The 27,905-nt window shown below is 39.7% G+C and overlaps 1 protein-coding gene across 1 annotated transcript; it reads left to right on the top strand.

Moving 5' to 3' along the window:
- LOC138657621 (granzyme A-like) lies at positions 1–27,649 on the top strand. The gene is made up of 5 exons (XM_069745359.1): positions 1–114; positions 9,094–9,229; positions 24,339–24,483; positions 24,578–24,844; positions 27,303–27,649. The coding sequence occupies exons 1-5, from the start codon at positions 60–62 to the stop codon at positions 27,459–27,461; spliced, it is 762 nt and encodes a 253-aa protein (XP_069601460.1). The 5' UTR covers positions 1–59; the 3' UTR covers positions 27,462–27,649.
- Positions 27,650–27,905: the final 256 nt, after the last annotated feature.

Raw genomic sequence — 27,905 nt, 5'->3', positions numbered from 1 at the left:
TTACCAAGAGGTCTCTTTCACTACCACATTCTACTGCAAAGTTTCGTGACATCAGGACAATGCTTGCTTTTTGGAATTTTGTATTTCTAGCAGTGATTCTGCAGGATAAAAATTGTAAGTATCCTACACTTGACTTTCACCAGGTTTTCTAAGACTATGATCTGTTTTCTTTATGATTTTAACTTAAAGGTGTAGTTTCATCTTATTAAATAGATACAATTGTAACATGCTTGTGTAAAAAGGAGGAGGTGTTGCCCTGTTTACCCATTTTGAAGTGCAATGTGTTTAGTGATGCATTTTTAAAAGTAACGTTATGCGCTACTTACTTTACGCGTTTTTAAAAGTAGAGTTGTGTTCTGCCCATCCACAGATAGTTAATAGGGACAAGTAAAGTTAATGGTTGGAACTAGCCCAGAGTGGGAGAGGTTAAAGTGAAGGGACAGAGGGAGTTTCCGGTCAGGAAGGCAAATAAGGTCCAGCTTGCAGCTAAAGCAGACCTTTGGCCTGATTAGTCACCAGAGCCGCATGAATTGGGTGTCTATGAAGTGACAGGAGACCAGATAACAGATAGTGTGATCCAGAATAGAGACAAGGAAAAGTAATAGAAGGAGTGAGTGATCTTCTGGGACAAGGTCTGGGGCAGGAAGCCTAGTGGGATGGTATGGAATTATCTGACAGTCAAATGATGGAGCAGCTCTGAAAAGGAAAGCGGGACGAATAGAGAGTGCCCTTTGTAGTTGTTTCAAGGTGACAGAGAAGCTACCCAACAGCAATACTGGCATAAGTAGCTTCCCTAAAGGGAAGAGGATACGGAACCTCACGTTGAGAAATAGGACTCTCGCTTTCTGGTTAGTGGTGCTGCTGTTGGAGACTAGGGAAGCTCATGAATTGTGCTCGTTGTGGTGAATCTAGAGAAAGAGAAGTTAATGGACAGAGAGAGATGAACAAGTTCAGTAAGAAACGGCATGTGCTTGAAAATGTTATGTGCTCTAACATAAGGCTCCACATATTTGTGATCGAATACAAGTGAAGATAGGGTACATTCTTTCCGAAATACAGTACAGACCAAAAGTTTGGACACACCTTCTCATTTAAAGATTTTTCTGTATTTTCATGATTATGAAAATTGTACATTCACAGTGAAGCCATCAAAACTATGAATTAACATATGGAATTATATACTTAAAAAAGTGTGAAACAACTGAAATTATGTCTTATAGTCTAGGTTCTTCAAAGTGGCCACTTTTTGCTTTGATGACTGCTTTCCACAATCTTGGCATTTTCTTGATGAGCTTCAAGAGGTAGTCACCGGGAATGGTCTTCCAACAATCTCGAAGGAGTTCCCAGAGATGCTTAGCACTTGTTGGCCCATTTGCCTTCGCTCTGCAGTCCAGCTCACCCCAAACCATCTCGATTGGGGCCAGGTCATCTGGCGTAGCACCCAATCACTCTCCTTCTTGATCAAATAGCCCTTACACAGCCTGAAGGTGTGTTTAGGGTCATTGTCCTGTTGAAAAATAAATGATGGTCCAACTAAACCAAACCAGATGGAATAGCATGTCGCTGCAAGATGCTGTGGTAGCCATGCTGGTTCAGTATGCCTTCAATTTTGAATAAATCCCCAACAGTATCACCAGCAAAGCACCCCCACCATCACCCCTCCTCCTCCATGCTTCACGATGGGAACCAGGCATGTAGAGGCCATCCGTTCACCTTTTCTGCGTTGCACAAAAACACGGTAGTTGGAACCAAAGATCTCAAATTTGGACTCATCAGACCAAAGCACAGAATTCCAGTGGTCTAATGTCCATTCCTTGTGTTCTTTAGCCCAAATAAGTCACTTCTGCTTGTTGCCTGTCCTTAGCAGTGGTTTCCTAGCAGCTATTTTACCATGAAGGCCTGCTGCACAAAGTCTTCTCTTAACAGTTGTTGTAGAGATGTGTCAGCTGCTAGAACTCTGTGTGACATTGACCTGGTCTCTAATCTGAGCTGCTGTTAACCTGTGATTTCTGAGGCTGGTGACTTGGATAAACTTATCCTCAGAAGCAGAGGTGACTCTTGGTCTTCCTTTCCTGGGGCGGTCCTCATGTGAGCCAGTTTTTTTGTAGCGCTTGATTTGTTTTTGCAACTGAACTTGGGGACACTTTCAAAGTTTGCCCAATTTTTGGGACTGACTGACCTTCATTTCTTAAAGTAATGATGGCCATTCGTTTTTCTTTACTTAGCTGCTTTTTTCTTGCCATAATACAAATTCTAACAGTCTATTCAGTAGGACTATCAGCTGTGTATCCACCAGACTTCTGCACAATACAACTGATGGTCCCAACCCCATTTATAAGGCAAGAAATCCCACTTATTAAACCTGACAGGGCACACCTGTGAATTGAAAACCATTCCCGGTGACTACCCCTTGAAGCTCCTCAAGAGAATGCCAAGAGTGTGCAAAGCAGTCATCAAAGCAAAAGGTGGCTACTTTGAAGAACCTTGAATATAAGACATCATTTCAGTTTTTTTCACACTTTTTTGTTACGTATATAATTCCACATGTGTTAATTCATAGTTTTGATGCCTTCAGTGTGAATGTACAATTTTCATAGTCATGAAAATACAGAAAAATCTTTAAATAAGAAGTTGTGTCCAAACTTTTGGTCTATACTGTACATCCTAGGGATACAGCTTGATGAAGCTGCTTTGCAGTGATATGCATGGAGCTCACACCCCTGTTACCCTGGAAAACCTTCCACCGTGGTAACTCCTTCCACTGATGTCCATGTGAAGTGGAGTCTGTCAACCTTACCCCATAGTCTCTGCCCAATGGATTAGATACCACAACATTGACCAGGTATTTTTGGCATACAGATTCTGGGTATTTTTCTTATACTCTCTATATGCATATTGTTTAGTGGTTGGTTACTCTCTAACAGCCATTTTCCACATGCACAGTTGTATGCTTTGTTTTCATTACCATTAGTGCTATTATTGCACACTGTACATACCAAGGTTTTGATGGGGACATCCATTGACATGTATTGGTATTGATTTCATCAGGCACGGCTGTATTTGCTTGTACTATTTTCATGTTTTCATATATATATGCTCTGTTCTCATATATGTCTTCTCAACTGTAGTGGCATTAGAGCAAATCATACATAGAATGTAAGTCCGCAAGGACAGGGTCCTCTCCCCTCTGGACCAGTCTGTCACTGTAAACCTGTTTACTGTAAACGATATCTATCTCATGTACATAAGCACACAAGAAACAGAAGCCACCAAAAATGTCCGCACACCACCAAGATAATATGTAAAAATTACAAAAGCTTTATTGGTAACATAATTTAAAAACATTTAAAATCGTGTACAACACCCTCCGTACATACATAGTTATAGTTGTGCCCACTGCGTGCAGCAAAGAACCATACAATAATGGAACGCATACACAACCGTGCATGAATCCTAAATACAATATCAATATAATATAAAAGACACCATATCATATACTAACATATTGTGCACAAAAATAATGAAAACCTGGTAGCAAAAGCTGCCCCTATATAATGCATAGCCCCCGCACAATATCCCTATGGATCCAGGAAGTGCGTAATGGAATAATATCCTAGACAAAAAAGCAAGTGTGTCCACAATGAACCAACATACCCAGTAAGATCGTGAGCCAAGGATATACAAGGACCCAAGGGTATGCACTAAAGAGGCACCAAGAGGCAGCGGCTCAGCTATGAGGCTAGGCTACCGCAGGGCAGTGATGACCGGAGGAAAAGCCCAACGCGTGTCGCTGTACAAAGACAGCTTCGTCAGGGGAAGCGGTTGTACCACATCCAATAAGGCTTTTTAAATACCTGATAATTGGTTGGATTGCCTGATCCGATCTGCAGCTGGCCGGAAGTGGAGACCGGGATATCGGAAGTGATGCAGAGAAGGGCAAAGAATGGATACGTACTAAGTAGAGAAAAGCGCATGCGCCGACAAGAAGGTCAGGCAGCACATGAAGTATCAAGGGGCTGGATAACAAATGGATGAGTACCGCGCAAGCGCAGCTCCCGGGAGCAGAGATGATGACAGTTCTGGACACACAACTGTCAGCATATCCGAAGCAAGCCGATAATAGGCACAAGGGAAAACATACATCGAGATAAAAGGGTAACGGAAGCGAACGACCCTCAGGTAAAGCTTGGTATGATAGTAAAAGATAACCTACGGAAAAGAATAATAATGTTAAGGCAAGAAAAACACAAAATATAATAACAAATAACATTGCTATATGATCAACTCAAAAATGCACAAGTAGCAGATATATTAACATTTATGTAAGTAAATGGATATATCCTTAAACAATACTACTGGAATAACTCAATATATACACATATGGACCAAAAATTTAAACAAGAATCCAGTTGTTAATATGTAAAGATAGCAGAATACTATAAGAACACAAATTCCCATAATATGATATCACAAGGAGTCCATGGATAAATATAGATACAGTCCATATCCGTATTTCTGCTGTATATTCAATAGAGGTCCATATGTATTCCGGATTCCATAGCAGAAAGGTTTCATCCAAATCAAAAATAAGGGGAAAGATCCCATAAGATGCTTTATTAGTAGTCCATGATAGTCTTTTCTTCCAAAGTTGAAGGTGACGATCAAGAGTCTCCGTAACCAACTTCACCAACCAGTACAATTCTCCAGTTATACACTGTGTTCCAAATTATTATGCAAATAATATTTCCTCATATTTTCTCTAAATTACCTATCTGAATTGCAGTCAATGTTATTTTCCAGTCATCTACTATTCTAGTATAATTGCAATGTTGTGGAACAAACTGCCTATGAAAACAGTATCTTTAAAAAAAAAATAAACACTCAAAATGCATGTTCCAAATTATTATGCACAGCAGAGTTTTCAACCTTTTTTATTTAATTTTGAACAAAAAAATGGTCAATTGTGAAGTTATAAGCATTATCAGCTTATTACAAAATGAAATCAAACAGTTTTCAAGTGAAAACTTTATTCTAGGTGATGTTACATTTGCACATAGGACCCCTTGTTCAAAAGAAGCTTCTGAACTCTCTCGTCCATTGAATTTGTTAGTTTTTGGATAGTTTCTGCTTCAATTGTTTTGCATGTGGACAGAATACCCTCCCAGAGCTGTTGCTTAGATGTGAACTGCCTCCCGCCATCCTAGACACTCCTTTTGATGATGCTCCAGAGGTTCTCAATGGGGTTGAGGTCAGGGGAAGATGGTGGCCATACCATGAGTTTGCCCTCTTTTATGCCCAGAGCAGCCAGAGATGCAGATGCGTTTTTTGCAGCATGAGACGGTGCATTATCATGCATGAAAATGATCTTGCTGCGGAAAGCACGGTTCTTCCTCTTGAACCATGGCAGGAAGTGTTGTTTTAGAAACTCCACATAGATTATGGAGTTCATCTTTACCCCTTCAGGGATCATAAAGGGGCCGACAATCTCTCTCCCTATGATTCCAGCCCAAAACATTACTCCACCTCCTCCTTGTTGGTGTTTTCATGGGGTGTCCATCAACAAGCCATCCTCCACTCCATCCATCTGGACCATTGAGCGTTGCACGGCACTCATCGGTGAACAAAACAGTTTGGAAGTCAGTCTTCATGTATCATTTGGCCCACTGGAGCCATTTCTGCTTGTGTGCAGTGGATAGACGTGGTCGACAGGATGGCTTACGCACAGCTGCAAACCTCTGAAGGACCCTGCATCTTGTTGTTCTGGGGACATTGGAGGCACCAGCAGCTTCAAAAACTTGCCTGCTGCTATGACAAGGTATTTTTGCAGCTGCTTTTTTAACCTTACGCAATTGCCTGTTGGAAAGAGTCCTCAATTTTTCCTTATCAGCACGCAAACGTGTATGCTTGGAACCAGCTACATACTTCTTGATTGTGCAATGATCACGATGAAGTGTCTTGGCAATGTTGATTGTAGTCATGCCTTGACCTAAATACTCCACAATTTGTTGCTTCTCAGCAGCCGACACATCCTTTTTCTTTCCCATTTTGGCTAAAAATGTAGGCTGCTTAATAATGTGGAACAGCCCTCTTAAGTAGTCTTGCCTTTATTTGGACACACCTGCCAAACTACTTTGCACAGGTATCTGCAATTGCTTTCAGTGATATAAACAACCTTGACACACATCACCATCAATGAGTTTAAATGACAATCAAAAAATTCTAACCTTATCACCCCTAAACTCTTTGTGCATAATAATTTGGAACACAGTGTATACCAATCACCGGGTTATATGCACCACCTACTGAAGCATAAGACTGATACGAACAGAGGAAAAGAAGATCATCCAAGAAAACCTGTAAAAAGGAGATCTTCATTAATCCCATAGGGTTTAACGGAGTGGAGCAGGTAAATCCAACAGGACTCTACCTGTAACAATTTCTTGTGTAGTGAGCCACCCCTCCCAGAGGTCCTAAGATGTTCCAAACCTATCACCCTCGTATTGGCGCAACTCCCAGCATGATGAATCAGAAAATGGGCTGCCACCGTGGTTAGAGTCTTACCCTTATCCCTATCAGCCGCCGCTGTACGAATAGTCGAGAGATGTCCCTGAATCCTACGGCGCAACTCCTGTGAAGTCTGGCCTACATAGATACGAGGGCAAGAACAAATAATCGCATAAATGACATTAGATGTTCTACAATTAATGTAGGACCTAAGTTTATGTGACATCTGATCAGTGGGATTAATAAACAAATCCCGTGTGGGATGCATGTAAGGACATACAGTGCAGCTCCCACACGGAAAAGATCCTCTCAGGACAATATCCCGGTTAAGTCTATGGGTGGGTCTGGTATAATGGCTCCTTGTCAGTATGTCCCTAAAATTCGGGGCCCTTTTGGCAGTCACCAAGGGTCGTGGGCTTACTATCTGTGCCGTCTGTGTATCGGTGGTCAAAATTCTCCAGTGATTATTCAGGATGCTCCTTACCTGGTTCCACTGGGTATGGTATCCCGAGATAAAACGTGCAAAATTGTCCGCTTTCTTCTTCGTTGAGACCAACAAGGTATCCTGTGACTGTGATCGTGCTCCCTGGTAGGCACGAGAGATACATTTCTTAGGGTAGTTTCTCCTCCTAAAACGTTCCGTAAGATCATACGCTTCCCTCCGAAAGTCCTCATCATTGGTGCAGTTTCTTCTCACCCTAAGAAACTGTCCTCTCGGAATCCCATCCCTCGTGTGTCTTGGGTGAAAGCTGCGATATTCCAGCAGACTGTTGACCGCTGTTGGTTTCCGATACAGGCAGGTAGATAGTTTGCCATTCTGACATTTGATCTCCAAATCCAAGAATTGAACTGCAATGGAGGAAAACTGATAAGTCAAAAAAATATTGAGAGAATTATGATTGAGGTCGTCCAAAAATTACTGACATTCCTCAATAGAACCTGACCAAATGAAGAAAATGTCGTCTATGAATCGCGACCAATGCCGTACCTTGCTGGTGAATAGGTTTGAAACATAGACGAACGTAAGCTCCCACCACCCTAAAAAAAGATTTGCAACGGCTGGGGCACAGCGCGCCCCCATCGCCACACCGGATGTCTGGATATAGAAAGTCCTGTCAAATAAGAAAAAATTGTGTTTCAGAACAAAACTTAATAAATCAATAATGAAGGAATAATGCATTCTGTCCGAGTTGGTTTGTTGATCAAGAAAGAATGTCACCGCCCGTAAGCCATCATCATGATTAATATTAGAGTAGAGAGACTCTACGTCACAGGTAACCATAATTTCTCCTGGTAATAGGTCTAACCCCTTGTATCTGCTGATAAAATGTGAGGAGTCTCTGGTATAAGATGGTAGATCAAGTACAAATGGCTGTAAGAAAAAGTCAATATATGTACACGCCTTTTCACAGAGACTTCCAATGCTAGATACAATTGGTCGACCCGGAGGCTTGTTAATACACTTATGTACCTTAGGTAACATATAAAACGTAGATATAATTGGTTCCTCTACCCAGATGAAATCCCGTTCATTAGCACTGATGACTCCTAGTTCGAACGCCCTATCAATCAATGAGAGCTCTCAATTTGATGGAAAACACCCCCGTAGGGTTAGAAGGTAATCTGCGGTAGAATTGTTGGTTGCTCAATTGCCTATTTGCTTCCTCAAGATATAATTCATGAGGCCACAGGACCACATTGCCCCCCTTATCCGCCTCCCTAATCAAAAATTCCTTATTAGATTTTAAGCCAGATAAGGTCCGTTGTTCCTGGGGAGTTAAGTTAGGCATAATGCCTATCCTAGGGGGCAGTGCTTCAATATCTTGTTTAACCATCTCGAAAAAGATCTTAACAGATGGTACAATAGATAAGGGTGGACATACAGAAGACTTGCTCTTGTGGGGAAATTTGGGCCTACCTGTGCTAGACTCACCCTCTGGCAGAAGCTCCATTAGGTCCTGGCCCTTTCTCATGTACAGCACCATGGAATTAATGGTGCTATATAAATAATAATAATAATAATAATAATAATACATGCATGTGTGGTACACGGGCCAGTTATTGTATTGGAGTGGAATGTGTTTGTACACTTAATACAGTGTTCACTTTATAATTATACTAAGGTTGCCCTGTCTATTGTAGGTCCAGCAGTGTTACTGCAAAGTACATGTTTTCATGTTTTTAAAGGATTTTAGATTTTTCTTATATGTCTAACAATGTCAGAGAAGTGTATTTTTCTATTTACTATCTGCATGTGCCCTTTTTCTTCTCTGTTTACATTTTGTTTCCATACATGATATAGCACTATTCTGTTTTTCAGATATAATTTAGGGTACTATTTGGTGCACCAAAATAATATATGCCATAGAGTTTAACATGCTTAGTGTTATATTACGGCCCATCAACTACAGATTACTGACGTGACGGATGTATTAGCACCAACGTTAACCATTACACATCATAAGAGAAAGCCAATAGTGAGTTCAGCTGGATCGTATGACGCAAAGATAAAGAGTAACCTGTCTTTGGTTTTATCTTATTAGTTATTGATTTATTTAATTATTATTTCAATATTCTTGTCATTTGCAGGTAATTCTGCAGATATTGTAGGAGGTAAGGAAGCTCGTTCAAGTCCATACATGGCTTTAGTGAGAAGTGGAAAAAGCTTTTGTGGAGGAGCATTAATTAAATCAGACTGGGTATTAACATCTGCAGAGTGCGTCATGTAAGTACCGTAACTTTCCTATATAAATTAGATTTCTGCATGGCGGTGCAAAGATGTCTACGTGTACAAATCTCTTCAAAAAATCCAGGATTTAAGAAGACCACAGGGATATCTGACCGTCAGCGAACAGATTTGAAATTGTTTGAATGGACTGCGACATTTGAAAAGAAATATCCTTTTAATATTGGAGATGTCATAAACTAGGGTTACTGAAATGTTTTGTCACAACTAGATCTGTCCTTTTTTTATCATATGACACCAATGAATGTCCATTTTTTATCTAAGTTTCTGCTTCATCTCCCCTGTTGAGGGAAATCCTCAAAGCCCATGGGTCTGATAGGACAGTTGAAGAGCTGCAAGGACCGGTGTCACTGGAGCAGCAGGATGGAGAAGTGGGCTATAGAGGAGATGTCGAGCTGATGTAGTAAAGTTGGAACAACGATGGCACAGCTGGGTCGGTGAAGCAAACCGGTATTAAAAAGTTGCAGATTTGGTCCAATGTTGCAGCAGAGTTAATTACATAATGCAGCAAAGTTGTCGCAACAATATAGGAAAGTGGGTATCACCTTGTAGCAGAAGTAGAGCACCCTTGCCCTTCCGGTAGACTGGACTATCTATGGCCCTTATACTGGCACAGCTAGGATCACATGACAGTGATTTTGCTGTGCTTGGACCTCCACTGAGCAATTCCAAATATTACTATGCGCTATACATAAAAGGTGAGCAAAATTAAAATTTGTCAGCTTTGCTGACTTAAAAAAATTAATAAACAAATCTGTGACATATCGATTCATATCACCGTTTTCAGGCCTTATCTGTGTTTTTTGCTACACTGAGAGCTGTGACACCTTCTCTCTATACAGATTTATAACAAAATGGCTGCTGCATTCCTACCTCTGCTTTTAAACAGGCTATAATAGTCCATTATGATTGGCAGTGCAATACCTTCTGATGTGATAGCTTCACGACATATTGGAGAAGCCAATATAGCTGCACATGAGGTCATGAAATCTTTCTTTGGCTCATGCAACATTCTGCTATGTGTAAAATGGAGTTTTACGTTTCTAGGGCCATTTGTCAAAAATTGAATCTAACATTGTTCAAATTGACCGGGACCTGTGAATTTCCGAGCATTCGATTCGCATAAAATTGGTTTGCTCATCTCTTCCATATAACTGTAGACTAGATCTAGTTTTATGACATATGTGTTACATGGGACTTAATTGACTGCATTTTTAAATGTCACCGAATGTAACACAAGTTATTTGGGTAGGGTACTGCTGATCAATCCCTGGACTTCTTGGCATCTGACTTCTAGTGTTCCTGACAATGAAGCCAGACTTTGCTCTGAAATGTGTTGTTTCAAACAAAAAAAAGTTTTCACCAATTAACCTTTTCATAGTTAGTAAGTGTTAACTTTACTTCTGCAGGTGTGAAGAAAACAACTTCACGCCCACACAATCATCTTTTTTTCAAGGGAACCTGTCGTCATGAAAAATGAAAATGCAGCCTAATCTGCAGGCACAATGTTATAGAGCAAGAGAACGGAGTAGATTGTTATATAATTTTGAGAACTATGAATTTTGACAAAAGATTCAGTGTAACCTGTATGTTAATCATTTAACCTTCGTCCAGCCGAGTAGGTACAATTGTAACTATTCCGTTTTAAAATTGCAATAACTTTTTTTTTTCGAAAAGCCGTAGAGGGCTGAAATTTCATCACATCTCTGCAGTTTTGGTCCAGAATATATTGGCCAAATTTCAATAAAATATATATGAAGGTACAATTGTACCTCTGCAGCCTGTTAACGTTGTAAAATTATGCAGCCTGATGAAGGTTAAGCCTCTGTTCCTTCAGGTGTTATCAGTCCAGTGAGCGATCCTATCAGTGACTGACAGCCACTGCCAGGTAACTGCCAGTCACTGTTAGGATCGCCCACTGGACCGAAGATCCCCGAAATAGCAGACTTAAATGATGAAAACACAGGTTATACTGAATCTTTTTACACAAAACTATGTATCAATCTACTCAGCTCCCCCTGATTTAAAACATGGTGCCTGCAGAAAGGACTGCATTGTCATGGTGACAGGTTCCCTTTAACTATACTCATGGTTCTTTGCAGTCTCCATCAGGTATAAATGACCTCTGCATATGATGTTATATGTGCATCACACTTTTTTGTGTTTTCATCTGTAATTTCTCAAAATATATATCGTTTTTACATGTTTGTGTCATATTATTTACTATGGCATATACACTGTGCGCAAAATTATTGGGCAGCATTACTTTTATGCATGTTTTCCTCCTCCACACTTTGTAAACATGACTGCTTATTGGATGAATTGGATTAGATGATGTGTATTTTTGTAATGAGGAGAATGAGGTCTAAGGATACAACGCCTTTTACCAAGGTGTGCAGAATTAACAGGCAGCTTGTTTTCGTCAGGCAAAATGGGCCACAAAGATCTAATTGACTCTGAAAACTCAAAAATTGTTTATAAAAAGGGATGCAGCACTCTAGAAATTGCTAAGATATTGGGGTGTAATCACAGAACCATCAAAAGTTTTGCTGCAAATAATCAACAGAGTCGCAAGAAAGGGTTCAGAAAGAATCAAACGTGAAGTGACCAGGAAGCCATTATTTTCCATTGTGGACATATTCCAGAATTATAATCTCCCTGGAGGCCCAGAACTACTAAGTGATCAGTGCACAGAGACAAGGCGGAGGTGAGGAAGGCTGAAACCCAGTCACCACTGAACAAGACACAGAAATGGAGATGCCAAGACTGGGCCAAGAAATATCTGAAGACAGATTTCTCAAAGGTTTCATTGACCAATGATATGAATGACTCTTGATGGACCAGATAGATGGGCCATGGCTGAACTAGTAACGGACACAGACCTCTACTTTCCCTCAGACACCAGCAAGGTGGAGGTGGCGCACTGCTGTGGGCTAGAATTTTTAAAGAGGAGCTAGTTGGATCTTTTTCGGATGAAGATGGACTGAAAATCAAATCCTGAGCCTCCTGACAATTTTTAGAAGACACTTTCTTCAAGCAGTGGTACAGGAACAAGTCTTTTGAAATTAGAATTTGCTGACTTTGCCAAAGTTTGCCCAAAATTTTGATTTGCAGCTAATAATTTGCATGAATTTCAATACTAGAAAGCTTGTAATTGCTCGAAAAATACATATGGGGGAGGTAAGAGATAGGACCTCGCTGACCATAAGAGCGGAAGAGATAGACTGACCCAGTGACTCTGGAGATAAAAAATGACTCTGCATACAGACTGCTCCACTTGGAACCACTAGTCTCATCTCCAGCAGCCGCATACAATGGGGAAAACAAGTATTTAATCAGCCACCAATTGTGCAAGTCCTCCCACTTAAAAAGATGAGAGAGGCCTGTAATTGACATCATAGGTAGACCACAACTATGAGAATCTTGCCAAATCAGACAAGGTGATTTTCTGGATTGGTTTTCTAATTTTAACTCTCAAGGTTGTGGTCTACTTATGATATCAATTACATCCCTCTCATCTTTTTAAGTGGGAGAACTTGCACAATTGGTGGCTAAAATACTTTTTTTCCCCACTGCATTCACTTTAATTCTCAGTGATTCAGTGTGGGGTGCATAGATACACAGGTTTATGTTTTGTCCACTTAACCTTTTTCTTTTATTTCTCTATATTTCATCTGTAAAAATGTTTCACCTTCCTTTACTGAAGCCTTTCCTTTTCCACACTTCTATTTTACCCTAATACACATTCACTATTCTCTTTATTCATTATATCTTACAATAAAATGTTACATCTGCATATATAAATATTCTCCAATACATTACTTATTTTACTCCACTTCTAAAATGGCTTTCATCATTTTTTTGAATTATAGAAGAAATATATTTTTTATTTATTTTTATATCACAGTGTTTAGTTTTTATCAGTTCGGATCTTTTTCTCTTTTTATTTTAAGTCTAATCAAATATTGCAATTATGTTGTACTGAGGACTATGACGGAGCTATATAAATAAATTTATTAGTAAACTATTGGAGTTGATATTAATTCACACTTATCAATTACAGCAATACTGCTATTTACAGTCTTTTCATATACTCACAAGTTCCGAGTTCCGAAAGAGTTTTCACCAATTTTCCGATGTAAAACACCTTCAAATGTCACAATTTTTTTTGCAGAATTTGGAAGTCGAGTAAAAATGTGGCGACTTTTGTCGTTTTCACAAGAGTCCCGGCCAGCTTTGTCAAAAAGGGTAAACTGGGCAGGATGGACTTTGATAAACCCACCTACCTAATTCATGAAAATTTTAGTAGCGCATATTTTTCCAGAAATGGAGACTGGAGTGACATGTCTGGATGAGGTGCAGTTGTTAGATGCACCTAAATCACTAAGTGACATGCTCCTCTTAATGAATTAGATTTATCTCACTCCAGCTATCCCGTTCATAAAGACTGACATGCACGATGCCAATCATAATGAATCGAGGCCTATATCTCATCCTGGATGCTAATTTAATTTTTTTTATTGGCATATTTTGTGACTTACTTCTTTGCACTTGCACTTTATCATTGGGGCCTGGGTGCCTGTGTTAGTATAATGCCATTGACAACAGCTATGTGTCGTGTTTGTGATACTTGTTGGTCGGCATTATATTTATTGCATTCAGGAGATAAAGATTTTTTATTATATTGCAATTAAGTATTTTTCTGTGATTATCGCTCTCCTGTTTTGTGTAAATTGTGATTACATACATGTGGTCACTGATATATGAATGCTAATAAGTTGATATTTATTAGCTCCTGTGACTTATATGACACATATGTTTCTTTTGTTATCCTGTATTTTTGTTTTAAGGACCATCTTGTACTGGCACAGCTGGTATCTCATGGCAGTGATTCTTCTGTGCCTAGACCTCCACTGTCGGTAATGCTACCAAAAATTACCATAAACCATGTATCTGTTGATTAGTTCTTGGGCGTTTCATTACATGGGATTTGTATGACTTCTGCTTCAAATTTCACTGCATGCAAAGCTATTTATGTCAGAGCTACTAGCGTTGATGGACACTTTGGCTTCTGTCTTATTGTAGATCTATAGAGGGTGAAAGTAAGATAATAGTGGAGCTACCTCTGGTCCATCCATCGGAAGATGGTGAAAAAGAAAAGTCTGGAGAACTTGACAAAGAAGACGACTTTGGTTCAGAATTGTGTTAATTCAAACAAAAACAGTTGTCGCCTATAAGTCTCATTACCAGTGAGAACTGTGAACTTTCCTTCTGCAAGTGTGAAGAAAACAAGTTCACACCCACAGAGTCATCACATTAATATCAAAAACTCATGAAGCTCTAGAAAATATCTATATCACATCAGCTTGGTAAATTCATACACTACAAACATTACAATGTATTGACCCCAATGCAAAATCTGTACCAGGGTCATCACCTCTAACTCATTTACATAGGGCTTCTACCATTGCAATCTGTATAACTAGAGCCATGTATAATATCTCTTTCCTGTTTTCAATATATATATATTAAAGGGGATGTGTTGAATTCTCTGCAAAATATGTCAACCAACATCTTGTGTCCATGAAGTAACATAGTAACATAGTTATTAAGGTTGAAGGAAGACTATAAGTCCATCTAGTTCAACCCATAGCCTAACCTAACATGCCCTAACATGTTGATCCAGAGGAAGGCAAAAAAAAACCATGTGGCAAAGAGTAAGCTCTACATTGGGGAAAAAAGTTCCTTCCCGACTCCACATACGGCAATCAGACTAGTTCCCTGGATCAACGCCCTATCAAGGAATCTAGTGTATATACCTGTAACATTATACTTTTCCAGAAATGTATCCAGTCCCCTCTTAAATTTAAGTAATGAATCACTCATTACAACATCATACGGCAGAGAGTTCCATAGTCTCACTGCTCTTACAGTAAAGAACCCGCGTCTGTTATTATGCTTAAACCTTTTTTCCTCCAAACGTAGAGGATGCCCCCTTGTCCCTGTTTCAGATCTATAATTAAAAAGATCATCAAAAAGGTCTTTGTACTGTCCCCTCATATATTTACACGTTAACATAAGATTACCCCTTAGTCTTCGTTTTCCAAACTAAATAGCCCCAAGTGTAATAACCTATCTTGGTATTGCAGACCCCCCAGTCCTCTAATAACCTTGGTCGCTCTTCTCTGCACCCGCTCTAGTTCAGCTATGTCTTTCTTATACACCGGAGACCAGAACTGTGCACAGTATTCTAAGTGTGGTCGAACTGGTGACTTGTATAGAGGTAAAATTATGTTCTCTTCATGAGCATCTATGCCTCTTTTAATGCATCCCATTAATTTATTTGCCTTTGTAGCAGCTGCCTGACACTGGCCACTGAACATGAGTTTGTCATCCACCCATACACCCAGGTCTTTTTCATTGACGGTTTTGCCCAGAGTTTTAGAATTAAGCACATAATTATACATCTTATTACTTCTACCCAAGTGCATGACCTTACATTTATCCCCATTAAAGCCTATTTGCCATTTATCAGCCCAAGCTTCTAGTTTACATAAATCATCTTGTACTATAAAATTGTCCTCCCCTGTATTGATTACCCTGTAGAGTTTAGTGTCATCTGCAAATATTGAAATTCTGCTCTGAATGCCCCCTACAAGGTCATTAATAAATATGCTAAAAAGAAGAGGGCCCAATACTGACCCCTGTGGTACCCCACTGCTAACCGCGACCCAGTCCAAGTGTGCTTCATCAGTGATGAAGGGCATCCCCTAGCATCTCCCTTCCCCAGAGACCAGGTGGTGATATTGAAAATTTATGGAGAACCTTACCTCTGCTGGTTAAACTTCCAGCAATACAGCAGAGCAGTCATTAAAGGGGTTGTTTATTTCTTTTATATTGATGACCTAGTCTTATGATTGGTCATCAATTTCAGATCAGTGGAGATGCAACACATGGTATACTCACCAATCAGCTGATCCTTGTGCCAGTGGCAGTCGGATGTGATCAGTTGAGGAGCTGCACAGCACAGCTCTGTAAACTGTATAGTGATTGCAGCTGGATGTTGCACAGCTGTCTCTATTCAAATGAATGGGCGTAGATCTGCAGTCCATTGTGGCCATTTTACAGTTGACATAACTGCGTATTTCTGATCACATCTGATTGCTGCCAGCACCAGAAACAGCTAATCAGTGGGGGTGCCAGGTGTTGCACCCCCAACAATCTGATATTGGTGACCTATCCTGAGGAGGATAGGCCAGCAACATAAAACTAATGGAAATCCCTTTAACTGGTTCATCCGTTGTTAAAGGGACCCTGTCGTACTCTCAAAAATTTATATAAGCACGAGGTACATACAACTTAAATCATAAAGTAGACCTCAGAAAAAGTATAAAACCACTATTTATTGTTTAAAATCAAGGCGACGAACCCAACCCATAGTGACCAATAAACAAAAACAAACCAAAAAGCATACAAAAATGTGCTATAAAAACACCATTGAACTAATGGGGATGGCTATATCACCCTAGTCAGGTAAACTAGATACTCCCCTGCCTAGCTGCGGAGGTAGACACCCTAGGGGGAACGTACTGGCGCCCCCACTCCACGATGACTGTCCCTAGGGGCCCTAGTGTACCCTACACCACCTAATGATCACCTCTACCCAGCATCTAAAGGGTCCTCTAGTACTATACAGAGATCTACTGTACTAGGGAAAGCCTATACCCCAAAACGAACAAGGAAGATAATAGACACCTATGGCGGTAGGTGAAATGCATATGTCAGCACAACAGATAGTACTCCGGTACTGGGTGGACAATAGCGGGTAGCTAAAAGAGATTGGATATATTGCTACCAGACCGAACTATCTAATTCACATCGACTGGAGCATCCTCATTAAGTACCCCTGATACACCACCAGTTACTATGTCATTCTCAAGACATTAGTATATATATAAACTATCAGTACTCATCTGTCGGCATGTCCGCACTACCGCCATCAATAATGAACGCCTCAACGCGTTTCGCCTGCCACGGCTCTTCAGGAGGCCAGATACAATGATAGGGTGTCTACCTCCGCAGCTAGGCAGGGGAGCATCTAGTTTACCTGACTAGGGTGATATAGCCATCCCCATTAGTTCAATGGTGTTTTTATAGCACGTTTTTGTATGCTTTTTGGTTTGTTTTTGTTTATTGGTCACTATGGGTTGGGTTCGTCGCCTTGATTTTAAACAATAAATAGTGGTTTTATACTTTTTCTTAGGTCTACTTTATGATTTAAGTAAAGGGACCCTGTCACCAGGTTTGTCCCATATGAAATAGGACCACTACCTTTCAGCCCTGATATATAGCATTCTAATATGCTGTATATATGCCCTAATCCGTCCAATGATGCCCATCTGACCGGACCACCCTGTAGTTGAGTATAATAAAAGCTCTTATTCTTGTCTTGCAGGCCGATTTGGGGATATACAGTATATGCAGCATATTAGAATGCTGTATATCAAGGCTGAGAGATGGTGGTCTTATCTCATATGGGACAAACCTGGTGACAGGATCCCTTTAAACTTGTCCCAGTCTACACAACAAAGCTGATAAATGACCTGCAGTAAATATAAAATGTCAATATATTGTGTTTGGCGGGGGACTTTGAAAGCCCTTACCTGTGTGTACTATGCTATTATCTACACCATCTATTTACAAATAAACATCAAGACTACAAAGGAGAAATAATGGTCCATTAGCATTAGGAGCTCCTCCTCCCATCAAGGTTTTCCTCATCCTAATATATTACATCATATTATATAGTACTGTGTACTTACAATCGCTCATTTTTCCTTTCTACCTAGTTAATTCTTCTTTTTTCCATTAGTTCTGTGACATCATGTGATTAAAAACCAACTAGCCAAACCCTTTACACGGGAAGATTATGCTTTCCAATGCGTACTGAATGATCTGCAATAGATTGTTCTGTGTGCGTAGGCTGCCTGCCATTGTTTTTGTGCAAGAAGTCCCCGTTCCATAGGACCATGCTCTGCCGAGAACGATTATCTGTTGAACAGCACAAGAGATTATTTCACCCAACAAACAAGCATTTTTTTCATTCGTAGGGTGATTGGTAGCCTGTTTACACTGCAACATTGTCATGAAACAAGCGTTCCTAGGAAATCTCATACATGGTTTTCTTGTAGTCCAAATGGACCTTTACCAATGCAGTAATGACAAACTTAAAACGCTCATCCTACTTTACCAGTATTGTTATATTGGTAGTGCAGCTCTATCACCTTACCGTTATGAGGCACTAGTTCCTTTTATTCCGTATCTCATGGCTATTACCTCTGTTGGGTGTTAGCTTTTATTTTGTGCATAATCCAAATGAAACAAGAATTATAATAGTTGACTGAGGGGCGCTCCTGTCAGTATTGTTTTCGCTGAATGAAAGGTGTCTGACATGGTGTCCGTTTGTGCTTACATCCTGTAATAAGGGGTTGTTAGCCATCAGACTTTTAGTGATTTCTGAATTAGAAAACAAAAGCTTGAATGATAGAAATTTAGATTACTGGTAAATGGGTATGCTCATTTTATTGTTTTAGATAGTTAGGCAGCATTAAAATAAGCAAGTTTGCAATTGACTTGCTTTTTCTTTCTGATTTCATTTTCTTGCTGTGAGAGCTTTTGTCTTGCAGCGTGTAGAACATGTTTCCATGGAGCTCAGCCTACAGACCCTGTCTAAATATGATCAGTTGTTACATTACAGGAGTGAAGTTAACTCCTAACATCCCGGTTATCTCTCTCCAGCCCCTTTATTTATATACAGCAGTTACAGTGGGTGCGGAAAGTGCTCATACTCCTTTAAATTTTCCACTCTTTGGTTCATTGCAGCCATTTGGTAAACTCAATAAAGTTCATTTTTTTTCTCATTAATGTACACTCTGCACCCCATCTTTACAGAAAAAAAGCTGAAATGTAGTAATTTTTGCAAATTAAAAAAAAAGAAAAATTGAAATATCACCTAGTCATAAGTATTCAGACCCTTTGCTCAGTATTGAGTAGAAGCACCCTTTTGAGCTTGTACAGCCATAAGTCTCCGTGGGAATGATACAACAAGTTTTTCACACCTGGATTAGGGGATCCTCTGCTAGTGTTCCTTGCAGATCCTCTACAGCTCAATTAGGTTGGAAGGTGAACGTTGGTGGACAGCCATTTTCAGGTCTCTCCAGAGATGCTCAATTGGGTTTAGGTCCGGGCTCTGGCTGGGCCAGTCAAGAATGTTTACAGAGTTGTTCTGAAGCCACTCCTTTGTTATTTTAGCTGTGCTTAGGATCATTGTCTTATTGGAAAGTGAACCTTCGGCCAAGTCTGAAGTCCAGAGCACTCTGGAAGAGGTTTTCATCCAGCATGTCTCTGTACTTGGCTACATTCATATTACCTTCAATGACAACCAGTCTTCCTGTTTCTGCAGCTGAAAAACACCCCATTGCATGATGCTGCCACCACCATGTTTCTCTGTTGGGGTTGTATTACACAGGTGATGAGCAGTGCCTAGTTTTCTCCACACATACCGCTTAGAATTATCACCAAGAAGTTCTATTTTCATCTCATCAGACCAGAGAATCTTATTTCTGGTCTGAGTCCTTCATGTATTTTTTAGCAAGCTCTATGCTGGCTTCCATATACCTTCCACTGAAAAGAGACTTCCCTCAGGCCACTCTGCCATTGGTGGAGGGCTGCAGTGATAGTTGACTTTGTGGAACTTTCTCCCATCTCCCTACTGCATCTCAGGAGCTCGGCCACAGTGATCTCGGGGTTCTTCTTTACCTCTCTCATCTAGGCTCTTCTCCCACGATTGCTCAGTTTGGCTGGACAGCCAGGTCTAGGAAGACTTCTGGTGGTCCAAAATTATTTCATTTAAGGATTATGGAGGCCACTGTGCTCTTAGGAACCTTGAGTACTGCAGAAATTCTGTTGTAACTTTGGCCAGATCTGTGCCTTGCCACAATTCTGTCTCTGAGCTTCTTGGCCAGTTCCTTTGACCTCATGATTCCCATTTGGTCTGCCATGCACTGTGAGCTGTGAGGTCTTATATAGACATGTGTGCACCTTTCCAAATCAAGTCCTATCAGTATAATTAAACACAGCTGGACTCCAATGAAAGAGTAGAAGCATCATAAGGAGGATCACAAGGAAATGGACAGTATGTGACTTAAATATGAGTGTCTGAGTAAAGGCTCTGAATACTTATGACTAGTGTTGAGCATTCCGATACCGCAAGTATCGGGTATCGGCCGATACTTGCGGTATCGGAATTCCGATACCGAGATCCGATACTTTTGTGGTATCGGGTATCGGTATCAGATCCATAGTGAGGTGTAAAATAAAGAATTAAAATAAAAAATATTGATATATTCACCTCTCCGGCGGCCCCTGGACATCACCGCGGGTAACCGGCAGGCTTCTTTGTTTAAAATGAGCGCGTTTAGGACCTGAGGAATGACGTCGCGGCTTCTGATTGGTCGCGTGCCGCCCATGTGACCGCCACGCGACCAATCAGAAGCCGCGACGTCATTCCTCAGGTCCTAAATTCCTAGAATGAGCGCGTTTAGGACCTGAGGAATGACGTCGCGGCTTCTGATTGGTCGCGTGCCTCCCATGTGACCGCCACGCGACCAATCAGAAGCCGCGACGTCATTCCCAGGCACTAAACTCCTCATTCTAGGAATTTAGGACCTGAGGAATGACGTCGCGGCTTCTGATTGGTCGCGTGGCGGTCACATGGGCGGCACGCGACCAATCAGAAGCCGCGACGTCATTCCTCAGGTCCTAAACGCGCTCATTTTTAACAAAGAAGCCTGCCGGTTACCCGCGGTGATGTCCAGGGGCCGCCGGAGATGTGAATATATCAATATTTTTTATTTTAATTCTTTATTTTACACATTAATATGGATCCCAGGGCCTGAAGGAGAGTTTCCTCTCCTTCAGACCCTGGGAACCATCAGGATTCCTTCCGATACTTGGTGTCCCATTGACTTGTATTGGTATCGGATATCGGTATCGGCGATATCCGATACTTTTCGGGTATCGGCCGATACTATCCGATACCGATACTTTCAAGTATCGGACGGTATCGCTCAACACTACTTATGACCATGTGATATTTCAGTTTTCTTTTTCAATAAATTTGCAAAATTTACTTTAGTTCTGTTTTTTTCAGTCAAGATGGGGTGCAGAGTGTACATTAATGAGAAAAAAATTAACTTTTTTGAATTTAGTATGTGACTTAAATATGAGTGTCTGAGTAAAGGGTCTGAATACTTATGACCATGTGATATTTCAGTTTTTCTTTTTTAATAAATTTGCAAAAATTACTTTAGTTCTGTTTTTTTCAGTCAAGATGGGGTGCAGAGTATACATTAATGAGAAAAAAATGAACTTTTTTGAATTTACCAAAAGGCTGCAAAGAAACAATGAATGAAAAATGTAAAGGGGCCTGAATACTTTCCGTACCCACTGTATATGATTATATTCCTCCTTTCGCTCTCAGCTCCTGACACTTCTGTAGAACTACAATCCCCCAACACCAGCAGTTTCCAGAGCAGTTCTCCTAATCATAGCTCTCACTTTCCTGAGCTGCATACATGATCAAAGACCCTGTTATGTCTATTTGTAAACATAGTTAAAACAGTCCAAGTATGTAGAAAGCAGAGGTGGCACTCACCAGTCTAGAAAATCCATGTTTTATTGAAGAAACACAAACGGTTAAAACATCTTCAACGGGAGATGGAGTATGCAAATGACAACGGCCATTTCGCACTGTTGCGCTTCTACTGGTCAACGGGTTGACTCGCAGAAGCGCAACAGCGCAAAACGGCCATCGTCACTCGCATACTCCATCTCACATTCTCCCGTTGAAGATGTTTTAACTGTTTGTGTTTTTTCAATAAAGCATGGATTTTCTAGACTGGTGAGTGCCACCTCTGCTTTCTACATACTTGGACTTACAGTATTGTGTTTCCTCTTGGTGAGAACCCGACGTCTCAGATTTTTTTTTTCTTTCATTGTGATACTTATAACAGTGTGAGCAAGCATTGACAGTCCATTAACAGTGTGAGCAAGCATTGACAGTCCATTAAAGCTTTTGGATCACTACTGTCATTCAAGGAGCATTGCAACCAGGAAATAAGGACAAAACTCTGAACTGCTTAAGAATGTTTTGCATTTTAGTTATAGTATGCCTTTTTATTGTTGGATTTCCAACAATTCCAATATTTGTGGCTTTAGTAAAAACAAACTCTGGATTAGGGTTCCTCCAGTTGAGCATATAAGTGGTCCGTATTCTTTCCATCTACGAGATGGACCGCACACGGAGAGCATGTGGACACATTATAGCCACTGTTAAAGTGCATGTGGAAAAATTGTTTGCATGGAGAAAAATCACAGTATATCTTACTTTGGTCCATTTTATGGCCCAGAATAATGCATTCAATATAAAGGTAGCTCCTTCTTCTGACCACAATGTGGATGAGCACAAGGAGATGCACATGAAGACAGTCACCACTGCAATTTGCTGTCACGACTGGTCCAATTTTCAAAATGGCTGACTGAATTCGGCCTTAGGTCTTAATTTCTCTCCAATAATTTTATTGTCTCTAAGGATGACCAGATGTTTTCTTATCATTCTTCTAAAATATTCCTATGTGGGAAATATACTGCATGACTATAGGAATTGTTAAAACGCCCTTTTTTCCACAAGTGTTTCAAAGATGTAACCATTAGTCAGTGTATCAAGATTTTCAGTTGTAATAGTTTCTCTGTAGATAATTACTTAACTGGAAAGTCAGCCTGTTTTGTTTTTCATAGTCAATGAATTTATAATTACTGCATGTACACATACATTTTCTTTTGGGAACATTTAGCAGCCATCTAGGAAGGTGACAACTAGAGATATAGCTCTAACAGTCAGTTGGTTCATTGTATGTGCAAGTAATTAGCCATTCTATTTGTAGATTGTCAGATCTGAAAAAAAGGTGAATTTGTGGTTTACTAAAATAAGATGTGAATTGTCAATAAAACTCATTTTTATTAATATCTTTAAAAAAAAGTGTTGTGAGAATATTTCGTTCACCAGATCACATAAAAACTGTTGTGTTGGGTAGATCCATAGAACCAATTTGCTGAAGTTTATTACTGTAAGTAACTTTGAAGTAAGTAGTGTCATGTGTGGTTTTATGTTGTATTGATTTTACAAATAGAGCTGAAATTAACTTTTCATCTCTCCGCTAAACCTGTCCCAGTCTACACAACAAAGCTGAGAAAACAGGATCTTAGGAATGTCATTTTGTTGCGTGTACTCTTGTAGTCAGTGTGGAAATGGCAATATTTCAACACATGCCACTTAATGAATCAAGAGCGTCTAACTAATGGCATGTGCCTCTGTGTGCGCCACACCAGAAATCTTAGTCTACGCCATACTGGAGTACGATTTGTGGCATAACGAATTTCGCTGATTGTGATGAGTTTAGCAGGTGGCGGTCACACCTGTCCCGCTCTGCCTATTTTCTCAGAGCTGGATGAAAATGGCATGGGAACTCTACGGCTGCCGTCACACATTCAGTATTTGGTCAGTATTTTACATCAGTATTTGTAAGCCAAAACCAGCAGTGGGTGATAAATACAGAAGTGGTGCATATGTTTCTATTATACTTTTCCTCTAATTGTTCCAATCCTGGTTTTGGCTTACAAATACTGATGTAAAATACTGACCTAATACTGCTAGTGTGACGGCAGCCTAAAAGTCCCAAACTTTTTACAGCCTTAAGTTATGCCAAAATTTTTGCGACTATTCAAAGCTTTTTACCCTAAAATTTTTGTGTAAAAACTTTGATGAATAGGGCCCTTTGATAAGATATAACCTTGCTTTAAATAATCTATGGTTGTTTCTGAATACCTTCCCTAGATCAGTGCACGGATTCTTTGAGAGTGTTTAGACGTAAATGTATATTTCTTAATTGGACATTCATCTCGTCCTTCGCTCAACTGCAGAAAAAAAAAATAATTACTTAGATTTAAAATTTTAATTGCATCTTTATAGAGATAAGACGACAACTGTTGATCTCGGGGTTCACTCCATCAAGAATACTAAAGACGACCGAAGACAGCAATTCAAAGTTGTGAAAACAATCTCACATGAGAAATTTAATAAAGACAAACACATTAATAACCTCCAACTTGTGAAGGTGACAATTCTGAGCAGTGTTTTAGTGTATAAATCATTGCATATTTTAGCATTGCTGCCACCTGCATATCACTGATATCTGTCTCTGGATTTAGTTGTCAGGTAAAGCGAATATAACTAAAGCGGTCAACACTGTTCACTTTCCCGAGAAGTTTGATGACGTTAAGCCCGGCAGTGTCTGTACCATCGCAGGGTGGGGAAGGACTGACAACAAAAAACCCAACACTGCTGACAAACTGATGGAGGCTAGAGTAACCATCATAGATCGGAAGTCATGTGCTTCCCAGTGGAAACCAGTTGTGAAGATCACAAAGGACATGATGTGCACCATGGAGAAGGATGTTGTACGGGGGTTCTGTAATGTGAGTGTTGAGTCTCCATATTGGTAAACCATCGATGTGAATTCCAATCTGAAAATTGTAGCTGCTATTTCATCAACCTTTGCATAAATCAATTGTATAAGGTAAAATAGAAAACTTTGTAATATATTTCCCAGAGAAATATGTTCTTTTCCTGCTTATCAACCACTTGTTCGACTCCCAAACCTCCTGAACTCATCATTCACTTACACAATCTGCTAAAATATGCTCTACCAACTCTTTGAGGGATCAGGTTACTGTAGCCTATTAAAGTACAGTGAAAAAAGATGGAATTGATATTTCTAGTTCTAGTGTTTTATCTAATCTTAGAGCTAGATTCACAGTTACACTGCTCAGTACACTGTTTCACATTTTCACTGCTCAGTATGAAGTCGTCAATGCTGCTACGGATTCTGAATATGTGCTACATAAAGACAGCAGAGCAGGAATACCATATTTATGTGTGTCTAGTGTATGGGAGGAGACGTAGCAGCTAGCCTCCACACACTAGCTCAGTGACAACTGAAAATTAGTGATAGAGTGTGTAAAGAAAAAATGATGAAAAATGCACGTTAGAAATCATATTACGGACAGAAATAGTGATATTCCCCACAACATATAAATGACAACTTATTCTGAAAAGTGACTTGAAGGCATGGATACTTTTTAATCTATGAAATCCTTCAAAACATTTCAAGCTAGCTTTCTACTGAGGGGGATGAAGTCTTTAATGTAAAAGACAGCCTTCAATGATCCTTGTCATCATGGTTATTTTATACTCTTAAGATAAGATACTTCCAGCAGAGGTTTGCTTGAATTTTATGAAAGAGCAGGCAATGTGATACCTCAGTAAAATCCTTCCCTTATGGTCCTCGCCAGTCAATCAATATTGTATGACGTGTGACCAATGACACCAGTGATGACAGATGGAATCACGTCATCTGTTATGTCATCCATGGTTTCCCATGTTTTTTTTAGGGTAAAAAAACAGACAGTTTTTTGCAACATCTTTTTGCTCCTTAGTCCTTATTTTGACGCAAAGATTTTTTAAAAAGGTCAGTTCAAAAATGCTGAACAAACTGAATTCCACTCTTTGAATCTGGTATTTTCCAAACTTTGGGGTGTTTTTTTTGGTCTTTGGCATTCTTTTTCCAAACGAGTATGTTGCAATTATCAAGACTTTTCAAACATATGGCAAATAAAAAAAAAAAAACTTGCACTAAATGTATGAAAATTATGGATTTGTTATAAAGCACAAAGAAAAAAAAGCCACTAGTGGAGAAAAACTGAGACTGAAGATGTATAATGAATTAGTTTCCAGTTACTGGTTCTGAACTCTAAACACTTTAAAGCAGATTTGTCATCAGGTTTCATAATAACAAAAACTGCATATATCATTAAATAGATGTTAGACCTGATGATACTGGTGCATTTACTTTGAAAATCTATGACAGAATGGATGTATTTTATTTTTCAAACTATAGGATTAAATAGCAATGAGTCCAAGTGTATCCAATCTCCATCCACCCTGCCTGGAGGCTGCAGCTTGTACTGAGCAGTGTGAGATCTCAGCAGCAGGGAGGAGGTCACTGAGGAGCTGTCAGTCAGGCAAAGTGGGCAGAGAATGAGTTATAATGTTATAAAGGGTTTCATAGCCATTCTGATATGGATTATCAAAGTAAGGGCATCAGCCTCATATATTTAATAATGTTTAAATCCAAAATGAAAACATAATAAGCAAATACCCTGCAGTAACTATATAAACTCCTGTGTATTTATTTACTGCAGGGTATTTGCTTATTATGTTGTTATCTTGGGTTTTGTCTGTTTAGTGGCCAGTGTGAACATGCGGTTACATTCTGTGTGCATACCAACTTATATTCCAGTTCATCTCATGTTTTTTTTCCGGTGTGGCCTGCCTTTTCTTTGAGCTGCACATTACATTCATGTAGTTCCCAATGGCTGCCTGTCCACTAACCAGGTCAGCCCTTTTGAGCCCTTATGCAAATGCGCGTCACTTAACAAATGGTAAGCTTTTAATACTAGAGGCTAGGACCATCCTAAATAGGGTCACTGTGACGTGGTGGGATGGCATTTACACGGTTTTGATTAAAAAAAATTATGTTAACGAAGTATGCTATAATATTTTCACGCACTATTATTGTTTACTTACTGCAGGGTATTTGCTTATTTTGTTTTTATCTTGGGTTTTGTCTGTTTAGTGACCTGTGTGAACATGTGCTTACATGCTGCATGCACACCAGCTCATATTCCAGATCATCTCTTTAGGTTATTTAATACTGTTTCTAGTTTGAATTGTAAAATCTGATGACAATTCCACCTTTAATGGTAGCCTGTGTTTTTTTTACCTATGTACTTCAAAATACATTCTCAGCACCTCATAGTTCTAACACAAAACATGCATAGGGAAGTTTAACGAATCTAAATTTGTACATTGTAGGGTGATACCGGAGGACCATTAATTTGCGGAGGATTTATTAAAGGTATCATTTCTTTTGGACCTATGTTGTGCGGGACTCCAAGTGGTGCAGATGTCTACACCCGTCTTACAAAAGACTACATGAAATGGATTGATAAAAAGACCAAGAGGCTGCTATAAATGATTTATTTTACTGACATGAAGCCACGCTAGTATTCTTTTTTTCCTCACTTTGCAAGCCTTAACTGTCTTGGATATTTCTTTCTATATCTATTTTTGCTTTACTCTTTCATTTATCAGAATGTCACCAATGATAATGTGAGCTAGTTGCATTAAAATAAAAATTAATAAATGTGTCAGCAAATTCTAACAACTGTTAACTGGCTGAACTGATTTTTACATAATTTATGCTATTAAATTAACTTTCTTCTGTATACATTGTCAGCATAGGACTGGAACAATTAGGTCCACCAAATAGAATTATTCCCAGGGTTCACCCTTCATCTATACAGGTCATGTGGACATCCACCCTTACGTACATCGTATTCTTTTGTTATTGGTCCCAAATTAACATAATCTGTACCTAAAATCCCCTATCCTGGTATATATGGTCCCCACATCCCC

Source organism: Ranitomeya imitator, chromosome 1 (assembly GCF_032444005.1).
Source record: "Ranitomeya imitator isolate aRanImi1 chromosome 1, aRanImi1.pri, whole genome shotgun sequence".
NCBI classification, from domain to species: domain Eukaryota; kingdom Metazoa; phylum Chordata; class Amphibia; order Anura; family Dendrobatidae; genus Ranitomeya; species Ranitomeya imitator.
This window is presented reverse-complemented; position numbering and strand designations above follow the sequence as displayed.